General features: G+C 43.7%; 2 protein-coding genes across 2 annotated transcripts in view; one reads left to right on the top strand and one right to left on the bottom strand.

Annotated features, from left to right (window-relative positions):
* Positions 1 to 15,496, top strand: part of rpl38 (ribosomal protein L38) — a 498,028-nt gene that overhangs the window by 331,206 nt on the left and 151,326 nt on the right. The window lies entirely within an intron of this gene.
* LOC127373413 (uncharacterized) lies at positions 11,719 to 15,490 on the bottom strand. The gene is made up of 2 exons (XM_051417858.1): positions 15,233 to 15,490; positions 11,719 to 14,375 (listed from the first exon to the last, which is right to left on the bottom strand). Exon 2 carries the CDS (start codon positions 13,917 to 13,919, stop codon positions 12,252 to 12,254), a length of 1,668 nt encoding a protein of 555 aa, XP_051273818.1. The 5' UTR covers positions 13,920 to 14,375; positions 15,233 to 15,490; the 3' UTR covers positions 11,719 to 12,251.

Below are 15,496 nucleotides of genomic sequence, written 5' to 3'. Positions count from 1 at the left end.
AATAGTGTAAGGTTGAATAGCAGGGGGGTAAAAATAACATCCCACTGCCCCATATTCTCCTCTCTTTTGTCCTCTGGCACATTTCAGCTTTGTTTTTACAGGTTTTTTGCATAAATGCAACAAAATGCTTCCATTAATGATGCATTACGCATAATGATCCTCTTCATTTCCATTTTTTGCCCCTCAGTGAAGACACAAAACGCAGTGGTTATACAGTAGGCCTATCATTAATTAGACACCCTCCAAGCAGGACGTTGCTCACTTTCTATACCTATGTCTGCTGGTTGTGCGTGCAAGTACCTGTTTTTTTTATTGTGTTCCAAATTTGGTGTGCAAAACATGTCCTATAGTGTAAATCAAGTATCTCACAGGTTTTACACCCAAGTTGCATAACTGAAACATTGAAGGTATAGCTAGTACTCCAGCAAGATTCCCACCTTATACAGTAGCATTAATGCAGGCACTATGTCGATTTCCCAGAATACAAATTAATTCATGCTTACTTCTGTTTAAGATACACAGAGACACGAGTACCCAGCTTACCTAGCAAGATGGGTGAACAGAGGAATGGAGCGTACAACAGGATCATACTGAACTATAGGTGTATTAATAGATGTGGAGCAACCACTGAGCCCTGGGCCTGGGGCCCGAAGTAACTGGTGGAATGAAAACAGAAAGTGATAAAAAAAAAAAAAAAAAATTATACTTTGGGAGGAACCGAAACATAACCGTGATGGAAATTTAATTGAAATTTCTGGAATGTAACTTTTATCATTTAGGCTAGGAATCCAGTAATGTGTTTTATTTTAATTTTCAGTAGTATCCTATTTTCTTATCACAAACATTCACATCAGTAGACCATCATGTTTTGCAGCTGCCTCTTCTCTGTGCCACGCATCTGCACTTGTGTCGCAGCTATTTGCATTGACCCCTTCCACCCCTCTGCATTAAAATAAAATGCTCTGAACGTGTGACCTTCTCCTCCTCTCTGACTTGACAAAGGCATGTCTTGTCTGACACCTGTCTTTTCCATGAGAAGGTTGGAACTTAATGGAATTCAGGGACTTCTGCTTTATTCGCTGTGCATCAGCCCCTTCTCTTCCATCCCATCTTCATCTGCATCTCATTCAAACTATTTTGTTTACTTTGCTTTTGCTTAACTCTTATTTCCATTCAAAAATGCTCTTTTCCTTTCATTCATTCTTAATGTCATTTATTTGTTCACTATTCCTACCATTTTAGGACTTTATTTTATGGTTGAAGACATGAAATGAAGCTCAAAAATATGGTTGTATTTAGAGCAAACCAATACAGTAGTTTCAGGTGACTTTGTTTTACCTGCTGGCTTCAGTGAACATCAATGCAGCCAGCCCAGGCCTCCACACCATGGGGACCCTTCTGCCTGCTCTGCCTGTTCTCCCGTTCTTCCATGAACATCAACATCAGCAGCAGGAGAGCCAAGTGCTGCACAGCACCCTGCTAACCAGATATGGGGCAGAGAAGGAGGTTGGTGTTTGTTTTGTGTTGGAGAGGGGGGTAAGGTAGATGAGGTAAGGGGAGTCTGTGTGATGAGAAAATTGTTGGATGGGTGAAATGAAGAGGGAGTGCTGCTGGAGTTCTGCTGGGTCTGCTGACAACATTCTGCAATAGACCAGAAACACTGTGAGAGGGGAAAGGTAGGGTCTTTATCTCGTACATAAATCGGGGTAACAGAAACACTTGAGCATTTAATATTTAGATCACCTGAATATAGAAAATTGCTGTGCTTTTGTTACCTTTAAATGAGCCGTTTATGTACAAAGACACCACGGGCTGCCTACCATGGAATCTGCCATATTGAACTGCCATGTTTCTACAGTATCCCAGAACAGACAAACCAAACATTTGCTGTAGATAGGGTGTGCCCCCGTAGTTTTTCCTACACACTTCACCTGTTCTCATTCCAAGGTTTTCAAATACAGACGGGAGCGGTGTTCAGTTAGTTGCACTCTGCAACTTCCCCACTAGATGCTACTAAATCCTACACACTGGTCTTTTAATCAATTTGATTAGACAGAAGACAGCCGAGTTTATCAGCAACACGTTTTGGAATATTTAATATTATTTACATTGTAAATTGAAGACTTAAAGGTGCCATAAGATTCTGAAGCTTTTTATGTATTATTTTTATTCATGAATCACTTTTTATTGTCAGTGGGTGAACATGTTATGACGTAATTTAAAAAATGAGACCTTCCCCGACTTTCTCTGTTGCCTGTGGACATATTTGTATGCGTTTCTATGTAGTTCCCAAGTGCCTTCTCTCTCCGCTTCACTTCATTCAGCAGTGTGCAACAGCTAACGTAAATTTATAAATGGTGCCTGCCAGTGCCGTCAAATGACTGCAACACAAAGTCCAAAGTCAAAGATAACATTACTGCAAAGCTTGTGAAATCAATGATCCAAATAAAATATGGCAACATTGCAGATATTACTGTTATTCTATATATGACTGTAATTTATTTTCCAGCCTTCAGTCTACTGTATGTCACCTTTGGCTAATGCCCAGGATGATGGTATGGACGGTAGCAGGACGCTGACAGCAGCTCACTTAATGGCCCCTGGCATCTCTATTAACAATGGTTTTCTGAATGTTACATATAGAACATTTAATGTGGTAATAATATAATATTTTAGCACTGCTATTAGATTTATAAAAACATATTTCTCTGTGTTACTACAATCACAGGTCATGCTGCAGCTAGTTACAGTTACATTTCATTATTAATTCATTTGTGGGTTCTTCTGTCCAAAATGAAATAATAAAAGAACACACATACTTCTTGTTCAGGGATGTGCAGGCTAATTTATTGAAACAGGGGTCCCAGGTGTTGCATAGCATCACAATATAGGGGCCACTGAGGATCATTTATATCCATTCCTGGTTTGCCTAGTACCTACTAACATTACTGGACTCAAATGGCAGGGCAAACCAAGATAAGCTAAAAGTTCACAAAACTAACACTACATGAGCAGGGCTAAGCTGCAGGTGATCAAACATCAGCTGACAGGGAACAGAGCTAACATAGCATTAGCGGTGCTAAGATACCAGTGATCCAACATCAGCTGACAGGGAACAAAGCTAATGGCTGTACAAGCAAATGACCCCTTATAGAAGTTGTATTTAGTAATGGATGTTTTAGCCAAGAGAGCACACAGATTATGGTCAGAGCTCTTCCTAAGAGATTGAAGACAGGAATAAAGAGACAAAGAGAGGCAGGCGGCAATGTTAGGACTTCTTCTATTCTGCCTATCCATCCCATCCTCCTAGCTACATCGCTTTATTCCTTAACCTGGTCCTCACCCTGAGGGTTACTTGTTGTGCAGTCTGACTGTCTGAAGTCTGTTTTTTCCATACCTTTACCTGACAGTCACTTGGGATTAGACTTCCTGTCAGCGATGAGAAAACCACAGCTGGAGGAATGGGCAAGAATGAGAGGAGCAGCCAGTACTCCTCTTCATTTATTCATCCTCACCATCATTCTACCATTGTATGAAACAAAACAACAGTGAGGCTTGGAGCACCAGCACAAAGGTTATTAAAGGCAAGGAAAGCTTTGCCCCTGAGGCGAGAGCAAACAAGAGGGTTTAATAATGAATGACAGTTAGGAACATGACAAAGTCAATTCATTCTTTTGAGCAGCACTCAAAAGAAAAAGAAATGTTCTCCACAATAGTTACAGAAGACACAGATACAAGGGTTTTCAGAAAAGAGGGGGGACTCTTACAACTGTCTGAAATGCTTGCTTCCGTTTCGTGTCATCCACCCTTGTAATTCCCAGCTGTCAGGGAGTACTAACACTGTTGCTTAAGCGGATGTGTCACTATCTACCAATTATTCCAGTCATTTGTGCTCATGGCTTGCTATATCCCAGCGGTTGAGCCTCGGGTGTTATTTACTTTAAGAATTTCCCCTCCTGCCTGCAGTGAACTCTGTAAAGCACCTTGTTAATTCAGCCAATTAAGTAGTGTTCCCTGCTCTGCAAACCAATCCCACCAGCACACATGCTCACATTTACACACCCTAATCCTATCCCTGCAGACCTGTTCCCCACCACCCTTCTACATATCATACTGTACCCCTTTCCTGTACTTCAGGGGGGTGTCCCAGTAGCTCACCAGGTAGAGCACATGCCTTATATCGAGCCTGAGTGGCCTGGGTTTGGATGGGCCCCCGCCTTTCCTGTCTCTCACCTTCCATGTAAAGCAACATATACAGTATATGTATAAAAGTCTTACTACCTCAGACTTTATATTTCTTCCCACCACTTTTAATATGGCATGGCATAGCTTTTAACTTATCTAATGTGTTTAATATGTTATTATAGATCCTTAATTGGCCATTAGTAATTGTATATCCTGTTTTTGGCATAACAATTGCTTTCTATTTTTAGCTCTTTATCTTTTTAATTCAATGGACAGTTTTACCCTTTAGAAACATTAAACCACAATGGGCTTTCATACGTGTACGTGCACTGATTAGCAAACAGGAAACAAAAACGAATACTAAAAATATAGAGAATATATTAATCAACTAAACAAGATCCAAAATGTATGTTCTCTCTTTACAATCTTTGAGCATATACATGTGATGGTTTGAAAACTGAAACAATGCAGTGGAAAGTTAGAATTTAGCATTACAGCAAGCAAACTATGTCACTGCCATCAGTTTTACATTTATGTTTACATTAGCATGATTCACCATAAAGTTGACACCCAGAACAGATAAAAAAGAAATGGTGTATCTACTGCAGATGGTTCATCATGACTCATGACAAGGTGTTCACAGATATTTTTCAGAAACAGCCTGTATGATATAGCTACCAGTGCAGAGATCTGTGTTAATAATTATATATTTAATGTTGTATATTTATTTCTGGTTTAAAATAGTTTTATTGAGGCATAAAATAAAGAGACAGTTGTTAACAGTTCAGCGTTGGGTGTGACAGTAGAACAGTTATTTCTTTTAGTCAACAGAATTGCTGTTCGAATCTACATCAACATACCATTTCCTGTGTTCATTCTAACTATTCTACATGGCCGCACACAACAGAGAAATTTTTTATTCTCCTTTTTGAATTAGATGCCTGGTTCATTTACTCTCATTAAATTTTGAATAGAACACAACATAGCATAGACAACAACGTTGGAAAGATTCATTCAGTCAGAAAAAAAACAAACAAAACAACAACAAAAGTTTGTTTTGCTAAACTGCTTCTAATCACGTCTACAAGTCCAGTAATTAGTCTTATCTGGGCAAAGAGTAATATAGTTGGGATCCTAACCATCTAGTGTTGAACAATAATTTTCTAATTTGTTGCTTAGCTGCACAGAAGTACAGACTTTGAAGGCAAGTGGCAAACAATGCAGTAGTTCGAGACTGATGTCACCTATGGTTCTTGTCCTCTTGGGCAATCAAGCTGGGCTTTATAAAGCACCACAGGAGGATATTTCCCAAAAGGCTGCTGTGAATCACTCATAATAAGGCAGCAAATTAGGGCGGAATCCATAAAGAGCTATTTCTCTCTCCCTCCCGCTCTGGTTCCATGCTGAAGATCTGATTCTCTCTGAATCTTTCTCTCTCTCGTTTGCTGCACTCCAGCATGTTATTATTAGGAGCCATTGGGAGCATTAATTGCACTCATTGGGAGAGGGGCCGGCAGTCTTGCCAGGCTTTTGAAGTTGCTTGTTCTCTCAAACAATGGATTTTTAATGATCACCCCCCCTTAACTGCCCCCATAATGGGAAAGGCAGCTGTTGATGGGAACAACAAATCAATCAGTGCACTTTAAAAGAAGAAAAAAAAAAGAAAATAGACTAATTAATGTAAAGGGTGGATGTTGCTAAATACTGTTACTTTGCAACGTTTAAATTAACCTATTGAAATTAAAACGGTAATCTAAAGCAGGCCACTGTGAAATGTCTTCCTGTGCTGTTGCTTCACCTTGCAGACAGGACTAAAACAATTCTAGCCTTTTAAAATGATGATGGAAAGGCAAGCATGTAAGCATATCTCTACAGGTAAAGCTTTGCATGGATCCTGTCTAGTTGCTTTCTTTCACCACACTGTCCTTGAGGACATTAATGGCCTAATGTAGTGGAGTGGTGTTACGAGTTTCAAATAGTGTAACTGGAGTAACAAATGATTTTGACTGGGGTTCACTGCTCTCAACTCTCCTAGATGCAACCCTGGAAAACAGAATCACAGCGTGAATGAGTGAAAGTGCAAACCGCCTTCTTCGTCTCCAAATCTCTGTCTCTTTATTACAAATTTTCAACAAATTATGGTATCAAACAATAACCATACCCCTAGTATAAACATGTTTCAGTTTCAGTGTTCATTTGTTAATTTAAATTTAAACACATTAATACAGTTTTCTCTACTCTCCACACATCAGTGGGCAACATCTCTCACACACACATTCACAGAAATCATCATCTCTATACAAAAATAAATATTGCTTTCTTTAAAGTGCATTAGTATCAAAAGGATAAATCATGTTTTAATCTATATTTATATAGTTATTTCTTTTAACTTCAGAATTCCACCATCCTATTGATTTAATAATATGAAATATAAACCCTCTTTGGCTGTAGATTAATATTTAAATGACTTTAGAGTCAAAACATGAAAACATCATACACATCGGGATAGCGGTTTAACTTATTATACATCTTTAAACACAGACTAGACACCTAACTGCTTCTGTATAACTTTGGGGAGAACTCCCTTTAAGTTTTAAACAACATACCTCTCTTCTCTTAACATTAACAATCATTCATAACATGTCAGGATATCTCAAAGAAACTGAATAAAACATTACCAGGGAGTGAGGACACCAGCACCCAGAATCACACATACAGTCACAGTATACACCTGCTAATTGTTAGCTCGCTAGCTCCATTGTTTACAATGCCCGTTTCCCCGCGGTTATAAACGCGACTCTTCACACCTCAAAAATTCCACAACAGACTCCTCACAGCTTCAATACACCACCGTAAATTTCAGGAGAGAACAGTTTGTAATTATTTTTATTAAATACCAACCTGGAAAACAGAATCACAGCGTGAATGAGTGAAAGAGCAAACCGCCTTCTTCGTCTCCAAATCTCTGTCTGAGAGAAGAGGGAGGTGCCTCTCACCTGGGTACCGTGGTGCAACGATCCCCACACTTTGGTTCCGCTTTCTTTTTTTCCCCCTAGATTAATTCTTTTTTTTTTTTTAATTTTTCTATTAATCTTTCACAATAAAATTGGTGTTCTATTTAACACTGCACTGGTTATTGTATTATCCTATAAAGGGTGTATCACACACTCCCCAACAAATAAAAGTGGCTCCTGACACGAGATATCCTCAATAATTTCACTCTGAACATACATTTTCTCTTTTTTTTTCAAAACACATTCCAACTCTCAATGAGTGTATCCTTTAAGTCCTTTAAAGTGCGTGTGTCAAATCTCATCTGGTGGGTATGCAATGTATGGTGTATATGTTTCAACAGGTAGGTATAAAATGTATAGAGTATTTGTGATTCAGGTAGGTATTAAAGGTATGATGTATGAGTGGTTCAACAGGTAAGTATGAAATGTATAGTGTATGTATGGTGTTTCAGGTCTCTTCAGGTGAGTATGAAATGTATGTAATTGTCTCTCATGGCGTCTCATCCACAGTGAGCTGGGTACACGACAGGTAAGTGAGGGTATGGGGGCGATGGATGGGGGGTTGGAAGTGGTGAAAGTATGGTGTACAGAGACACTGGTGAGTACACTGTACTGGTTGGATTCCAACTGCACTCACAGTTGGCCGCGGGTGATAAGCTGGTCGACCCAGGGATGGATAAGTAAACACATAACCTGGCCGCCTTTCTCTGGTGGACTGTCTCAGCGGGATCTGATGTTCAGGTTGTGGTGTGGGGGGCATTGTTCTCTTGATGGACAGCATGCAGTTCCTCTTGAACGGTTGCAGGTCGAAGCTGCTCTATGTCCTGTTCATCCTCACTGGATGTCCCCTGTTCTTCCCCTCTAACACTCTCTCTGTCCTGTTCGGGTTCTGCGTGGCTTGTTTCTCCCAGGTAGGTCTCATTCTGTTCAGATCTGTTTTGGGAGTCAGGAGTAACATGTGGCTCAGGTAAGTGACTTTCAGCTCTTGGTCTCTCCGTCGGTATTCGCAGCCAGTAACGAGGCACGCCTTCCTCTTCCTCAGAGTCACTTATATCTGGGCTCTGTGTCTCTCGTGCGGGTTTTGGGGTGTCTGAAGCTCTCTTCTTTCTCTTTCGTGACTCAGCTGTGTTGGTGGTCCGGTTCTGAAGGGACTCTACAGGTAGGTCGTTGACTTGTAACAGGAGGTTCCTGTGTAGGGTGCGAACTGGTCGGCCTCCCGACTCAGGGCTTACTTTGTAGACAGGATTATCTCCAACCTGTTCTCTCACGATGTAGATCAGCTGCTCCCAGTACGGTCTAAGCTTTCCAGGGCCCCCTCGTTCACTGAGATTGCGTACAAGGACCCTGTCCCCAGCCTGAAGAACCACACCTCTGCTCCTTTTATCGTAGTATGCCTTTCCTTTGGAGCTGGACTGTCGGCTGTTTGCGTCTGCTATTCGGTATGCCTCAACCATTTTTCCTGCCCATTTCTCAGCATATCCTCTTGGTCCATTAGTGTCAGTTCCCTCATCTGTTATGAGGCCGAAAAGGATGTCAACAGGGAGGCGAGGATGTCGGCCATACAACAAATAGTGCGGGGAGAAACCTGTTGCCTCATGCTTCGTACAGTTATATGCATGGAGTACATGGGGCAGGTGGTCCTTCCAATTCTCCTTCTCTTTCTCTCCTAGGGTGCGGAGCATCTGCAGTAGTGTGCGGTTGAGTCTTTCCGCAGGATTGCCCTGGGGGTGGTACGGAGAGGTTCTCGAGTGGGCGACACCAGCCAACTGCCTGAGAGTTTTGAAGAGCTCATTCTCAAACTCTCGACCCTGGTCATGGTGGAGTTTTGCCGGATATCCAAATCTGGGGATGTAATCATTGAAGAGCCTGTCAGCAGCCGTCTTACCAGCCTTGTTCCTGGTAGGGTAGGCTTGTGCGAATCTGGTGAAGTGATCAACCACTACCAGGATATACTGATATCCACCCCTGCAGGTTTCCAGGTGAAGGAAATCGATGCACACCAGCTCGAGGGGTGACTTTGACGTAATACTTCCCATTGGTGCTCTTTCATGTGTGGCTGACTTCTTCTGTTTGATGCAAGAACACTTCCTGGTCACATGCTCCTCTATCTCTCTTTTCATGAAAGGCCAGTAGAATCGCTCCCTCGCTAGGCTCAGAACTTTCTCAACACCCACATGACACATGTTGTTATGCAGCTGGGTGAGCACTGTTCGTTTGTAGGTGGTGGGCAGGACCAGTTGTTGTCGACCTGCAGTCTTCCTGTAGAGAAGGTCATTCTCTATGTGTAATCTGCTCCACTCTCTTAACAGCCTCCTTGCGTGTGTGTCCATCCTCTGTTTGTCATCCTCTGTTAGTGGTGTGTCGTTTTCCTTCAACTCCATCACTTTCCCAATAGCGGGGTCTTTTCTTTGTTCCCTCACCAGCTCATCATGATTAATTTCCTGCAGAGGCTCAATGTGAGGTTGGCTATTGGATGTTACGTTGAGAGCTGCCACCCAAGCCACATCTCCTTGTTGTGCTCTCCGGCTTCCTTCCCATACAGCACACACTGCCTCCTCCGATAACTCTTCCGAACACTCAGCCATGAACGTGTCAATGTCCAGGGGACAGCGTGATAAGGTGTCGGCATCGATGTTGGTTTTGCCTGGCCGGTATTTGATGTCAAAGTGGAAATCGGCCAGCTGCCCCACCCACCGGTGACCCACTGCGTTGAGCTTGGCAGTACTCAGAATATAGGTGAGGGGATTGTTGTCTGTGAAGACTGTGAAGTGTGGGGAGTAGAACAGGTAATCCCGGAACTTTTCACATACCGCCCACTTCAACGCGAGAAATTCAAGCTTTCCGCTGTGTAGGTGATAATTTCGCTCCGCCGATGTTAGTGTGCGTGACCCGTATCCAATCACCCTCATCTTCCCATCATGGTTCTGATAAAGAACTGCACCGAGACCTTTTTGGGAGGCATCTGTGTGGAGTGTGAAGGGGCGGTTGAAATCAGGATAGGCCAGCACTGGGGGTTTGGTCAGCCGGTCCACAAGCTGTTCAAGGATCTGTTGGTGTTGTATAGTCCATTCTACCGGGGTTCGGGAGGAATGCTGGTGGCCTTTCGTTTTTCCTCGTGGCGGCTTGGGCTGAGAGGTGTTGGGCTTTGACTGGAGCAGGTCGTACAGGGGCTTGGCTACACGTGAGAAGTCCTGCACATATGTTCGATAATAGCTCAGGAACCCCAACAACTGCCTGACGTCCCCAACTGTCTGCGGTGTCTTGTTTTTCAGTGCTCGCACTGCTTCAAGGTCTTTGGGGTCCATTTTTACTCCTTCAGCTGACACCAACCGGCCGACATATCGGACCTCTTTGCGGAAGAGCTCGCATTTCTCCGGCTTCAGCTTTACCCCGTGGTGTTGCAAGGCTTGGAGGACTTTGCGTAGCACCTGCACATGCTCATCGAAGGACCTGGAGAAGCACAACACGTCGTCGAGGTAAGGGATACAGCACTCATCTCTCAGAGTGTCGAGCATTCCTTCCATGCTCCTTTGAAAGGCTGCTGGGGCATTTGATAACCCAAAGGGTATTCGGACCCACTCGTAGAGTCCCCATGGGGTTATGAATGCAGTCAGGTACCTTGATCCTTCAGCAATAAAGCCTTGATGGTAGGCTTTCCCCTGATCGAGGATCGAAAACCAGGCGTAGCCTCCCAGGGAGTCAGTGAGGTCCTGAATTCTGGGAAGAGGGTGACGGTCCGGCACGGTTTTGTTGTTGAGGAGCCGGTAGTCAACACACAGGCGTAAGGACCCATCTTTCTTCCTTACACAGATGACAGGAGCTGAATAAGGTGACTGGGACTTCACAATCCATCCTTTAACCAACAGCTCCTGGATGTACTCCTTAACTTCCCTGTAGAGTGGTTTCGGGATGGATGCGTAGGATCTCTGAACTGGAATGTCATCCTTAGTCCTGATCTCCATCTGTAGGGGAGGGGATACACCCTATGTCGTCGCTGTTACGGGCGAATGCTCCGCATTCCTCGTAGAGTACTTCCTTTACTGCCTGTTGTTGTTCAGGGCTGAGGTGACTGATATCGACAGGCGGAAGCCAGGACTCGGGTGGAGAGGTACTGGGAGAAGCGATGCCATTAACCCCGACTGATGTCATCTTTCTTGGTGTGGAATCAGCCTGATGTGACTCTGGTGCATCGGTCTCAAGAACCTTGATGACATGTTGAATGGTCCCCAGAGAGGTTCTCTTCGGCAGGGTGACCTCATGTTTTGAGTGATTGGAGATGGGCACCTTAACATAGGGCCGTCGGGTGTTACTGATTTCCAAGAGGCCTTCGCCTACACTCAACTGGCCTAAGACAGCGCTTTCATCACCCGGTTCGTATAGAACAACAGGGTCAGAGACATCAAAGTTTGGGGGCACCCTACACCATACATTAGCTGTTCTGCCAGGGGGAATGATAGCATGGTCTTTGCCCACTCTTATAGTGACTGGATCACAGTATGTTCTAGGGGGGCACCTGGATGAAATTCACGATGGCCTCGACTTGTTCCTCCTCTATTCCAAATGCACTGCGGAGAAGGCTGATAACCGTTGCAACTGCATCGCCTGAGGACTCCTTCCTTCTGATGATCTCCTCCAGTACATTGGCTCCTAGAAGGGGCTGGGGCAGTGGCAGCTGGCTGACTAGGAAAGGGGCCTGGATGGTGAGATTGGGGTCTTCATTCCCTGCAAGGTTGACAGTGAGCTCAACCCATCCACTGTATGGGACGGCATGGCCAGTGACTGCATAGACGCCGAGTTCTTCCTCTAAGAGCTCAGAAAGGGGTCTCACTGTATAGTTAGGAATGTGAGTGTCAGTCCATTGCTGGTCAATAATGCTCACTTGCGAACCTGAATCAAACAGGACTGTTGCTGGGTAACCGCCAATCAAACATTTCAGCAGGCTTTTCTTTCCAACTAGGGGTGCCTTGCAGGTGATGTTACTCTGGCAGGTAAGTGCATGTGGTTTTTGTTGTTTGTTCTGCTTGGGGTGTCTTGTTATTTGTTTGTTATTTGTTACTGTTTGGGACTGAAGCTGCTCACCGGTCTCTGGGCGTCCCTCCACAAAGACCGGGCCCCGTTTCCCTGCACCCTGGCTCGTTGCAGACATCCCAATGCTCTGTGTCCTGCCTCTCCACATACGAAGCAGTGGTTGCACTCCTGTAAGTTCTGTTCAGTACATTTTGGACAACGAGCTATTCTTCCTCTCACCTGGACTACAGGTTGTCTCATCTGTGGTTGGACAGGTCTGCTGGGGGTTGACTGAGAAGGAGTGGGTGACTGGGTGTGAGCTGGCCTAGTTAAAGGGTAAGACACCTGAGTATTTGCTGTCTGCTGATCAATTAAAGAAGCCACCATGTGTGTAAGGGTCTCCACCTGAGCAGTGAGCTGTTGTATTGTCTGGAGATTTTTATTGTCTGACACTGCATCCCGTGACTTGTCATTGTTGTTACAATCTCCTGTCTCCACCTTGGCGCTGTGTGCTTGTGTTGCCTTTTGTCGGGGGGGTTGGCCAAGTCTGCGCTGGTGCTCATTCTCATCGCTTATTATTTTCATGACCTGGCGAAGGATTTCCTCATCTGTGACTTGGCTGTTTGAGATTAGAGGCCTCAGTCTCTGCCGGAGGTCAGCGTGCTTTGGCCCCAAACCCTGATAGATAGTATGGAGGAACACTTCCTGGATGGTCTTGGGATCATATGAAATGTCTGTACTGGCCTGCCGGGACTGGAAAAGGAGTTTCTGCTTGAGCCCAATCATGCGGTAGAGAAACTGCTGTGGCGATTCTTGGTCTGATTGCCTGGCGCACATCAATTCCTGGAACATCTCAGTCGTTGCTTTCTCGCCGAGGTGGGACCTGAGGAAGCCTTTGAGTTCAGATACTGTAATTGAATCTTTGTTTACAAGCATATCCTTAAAGGCCCCTGGTTTGATGATCCTCAACACCCCTCTGACCACCTCTACCTCTGCGAAGCCCTCTTTCACTCCCTCGTCGATTTGTTTGCTTATATTGTTGTAATTTAAATCAGAATTCTGGTCTCCAACCTGACCACCATGTACTTTGAAGTCTCTGCGCTGCAGGTAGGAGAGGTCCTTCAGCACTACTGGTCTCTCCGAGATCATCTGTGACATAGAGAATGGCCGTGACTCACCCTGGTGGGGGTAACTTGTGGTTGGTGGGGTCGCTGTAGATTCACATCGTCGCAGTTTCTCACCCAGCTCTTCATACACTTGTCTCAGTTCTTCTACTGACTGTGTTGTTGTATTAGTATGAGTGTTAGGGTGGGGTTGTGTTTGCATAACTGTGCTGTTAGGGTGCGAATGAGGTTGAGATGCAGAATTTGGGATTGTAGTGGATGGACTGTGACTCGGCGTAACATGTGTGTTACTATCACCCAATGCACCCACTGGAAAATTAACAGGAGCATTAGCATTAATTACTTTACATATCAAATCATTTAAAACCAACAATTGACCCATGCCTTCATCCTCAAGTTCTAGTAAGGTGTCAGATTGCATGTATGAGACGACATACTCCATGCAGCCTTCTTCATCATTCGGATTCAGCTCTTCCTTGTGTTGACTGTCGATTGCAATGTCTTTTGCAACCTGATAGATGTCGTTGCTTGAGAGTCTGAATAGTTGTTTCTTGATGCTCCATACTAGTTCTTTGCGAATTGCTGACATGGCGTGTAGTCCTGATGTCACTTTGTAGTTTGTTAGTTCAGTAAATCAGCGGTGTAGTGACTTGGTAAGTGGCGTGTGTGCGCTTTGACTTCCCGATCACAGATGAGATTCCCCTGATGCTGGTGTGTGTGATCACCACAGGATCAGCCGTGTGGCTCACCAGCGACTAGTGTGCGTTGGCCTCAGGATCAGCAGTGCGGCTCCTAAGCGAGGTGAAGATCCTTTTCTCTTTGATCTCCCTCCCTGGACACCCACGGGTTGACTCCTGGCCTGCAGCAGCGTCTTGTCACCTTGGTCGTGTGGTTCTAGTATCTCTGGATCTGCTCCTCCGATGGTTGTGATGAGGAGAGATCCCGGACGAGCCCCCACAGTTTGTTACGAGTTTCAAATAGTGTAACTGGAGTAACAAATGATTTTGACTGGGGTTCACTGCTCTCAACTCTCCTAGATGCAACCCTGGAAAACAGAATCACAGCGTGAATGAGTGAAAGTGCAAACCGCCTTCTTCGTCTCCAAATCTCTGTCTCTTTATTACAAATTTTCAACAAATTATGGTATCAAACAATAACCATACCCCTAGTATAAACATGTTTCAGTTTCAGTGTTCATTTGTTAATTTAAATTTAAACACATTAATACAGTTTTCTCTACTCTCCACACATCAGTGGGCAACATCTCTCACACACACATTCACAGAAATCATCATCTCTATACAAAAATAAATATTGCTTTCTTTAAAGTGCATTAGTATCAAAAGGATAAATCATGTTTTAATCTATATTTATATAGTTATTTCTTTTAACTTCAGAATTCCACCATCCTATTGATTTAATAATATGAAATATAAACCCTCTTTGGCTGTAGATTAATATTTAAATGACTTTAGAGTCAAAACATGAAAACATCATACACATCGGGATAGCGGTTTAACTTATTATACATCTTTAAACACAGACTAGACACCTAACTGCTTCTGTATAACTTTGGGGAGAACTCCCTTTAAGTTTTAAACAACATACCTCTCTTCTCTTAACATTAACAATCATTCATAACATGTCAGGATATCTCAAAGAAACTGAATAAAACATTACCAGGGAGTGAGGACACCAGCACCCAGAATCACACATACAGTCACAGTATACACCTGCTAATTGTTAGCTCGCTAGCTCCATTGTTTACAATGCCCGTTTCCCGCGGTTATAAACGCGACTCTTCACACCTCAAAAATTCCACAACAGACTCCTCACAGCTTCAATACACCACCGTAAATTTCAGGAGAGAACAGTTTGTAATTATTTTTATTAAATACCAACCTGGAAAACAGAATCACAGCGTGAATGAGTGAAAGAGCAAACCGCCTTCTTCGTCTCCAAATCTCTGTCTGAGAGAAGAGGGAGGTGCCTCTCACCTGGGTACCGTGGTGCAACGATCCCCACACTTTGGTTCCGCTTTCTTTTTTCCCCCTAGATTAATTCTTTTTTTTTTTTTTTAATTTTTCTATTAATCTTTCACAATAAAATTGGTGTTCTATTTAACACTGCACTGGTTATTGTATTATCCTATAAAGGGTGTATCAC

Source organism: Dicentrarchus labrax, unplaced genomic scaffold (assembly GCF_905237075.1).
Source record: "Dicentrarchus labrax unplaced genomic scaffold, dlabrax2021, whole genome shotgun sequence".
In the NCBI taxonomy this organism is placed as follows: domain Eukaryota; kingdom Metazoa; phylum Chordata; class Actinopteri; family Moronidae; genus Dicentrarchus; species Dicentrarchus labrax.
This window is presented reverse-complemented; position numbering and strand designations above follow the sequence as displayed.

Bases quoted from the DNA above. Each gene is read 5' to 3' on its own strand.
- LOC127373413 (XM_051417858.1), bottom strand. From the start codon at position 13,919: ATGTCAGCAATTCGCAAAGAACTAGTATGGAGCATCAAGAAACAACTA.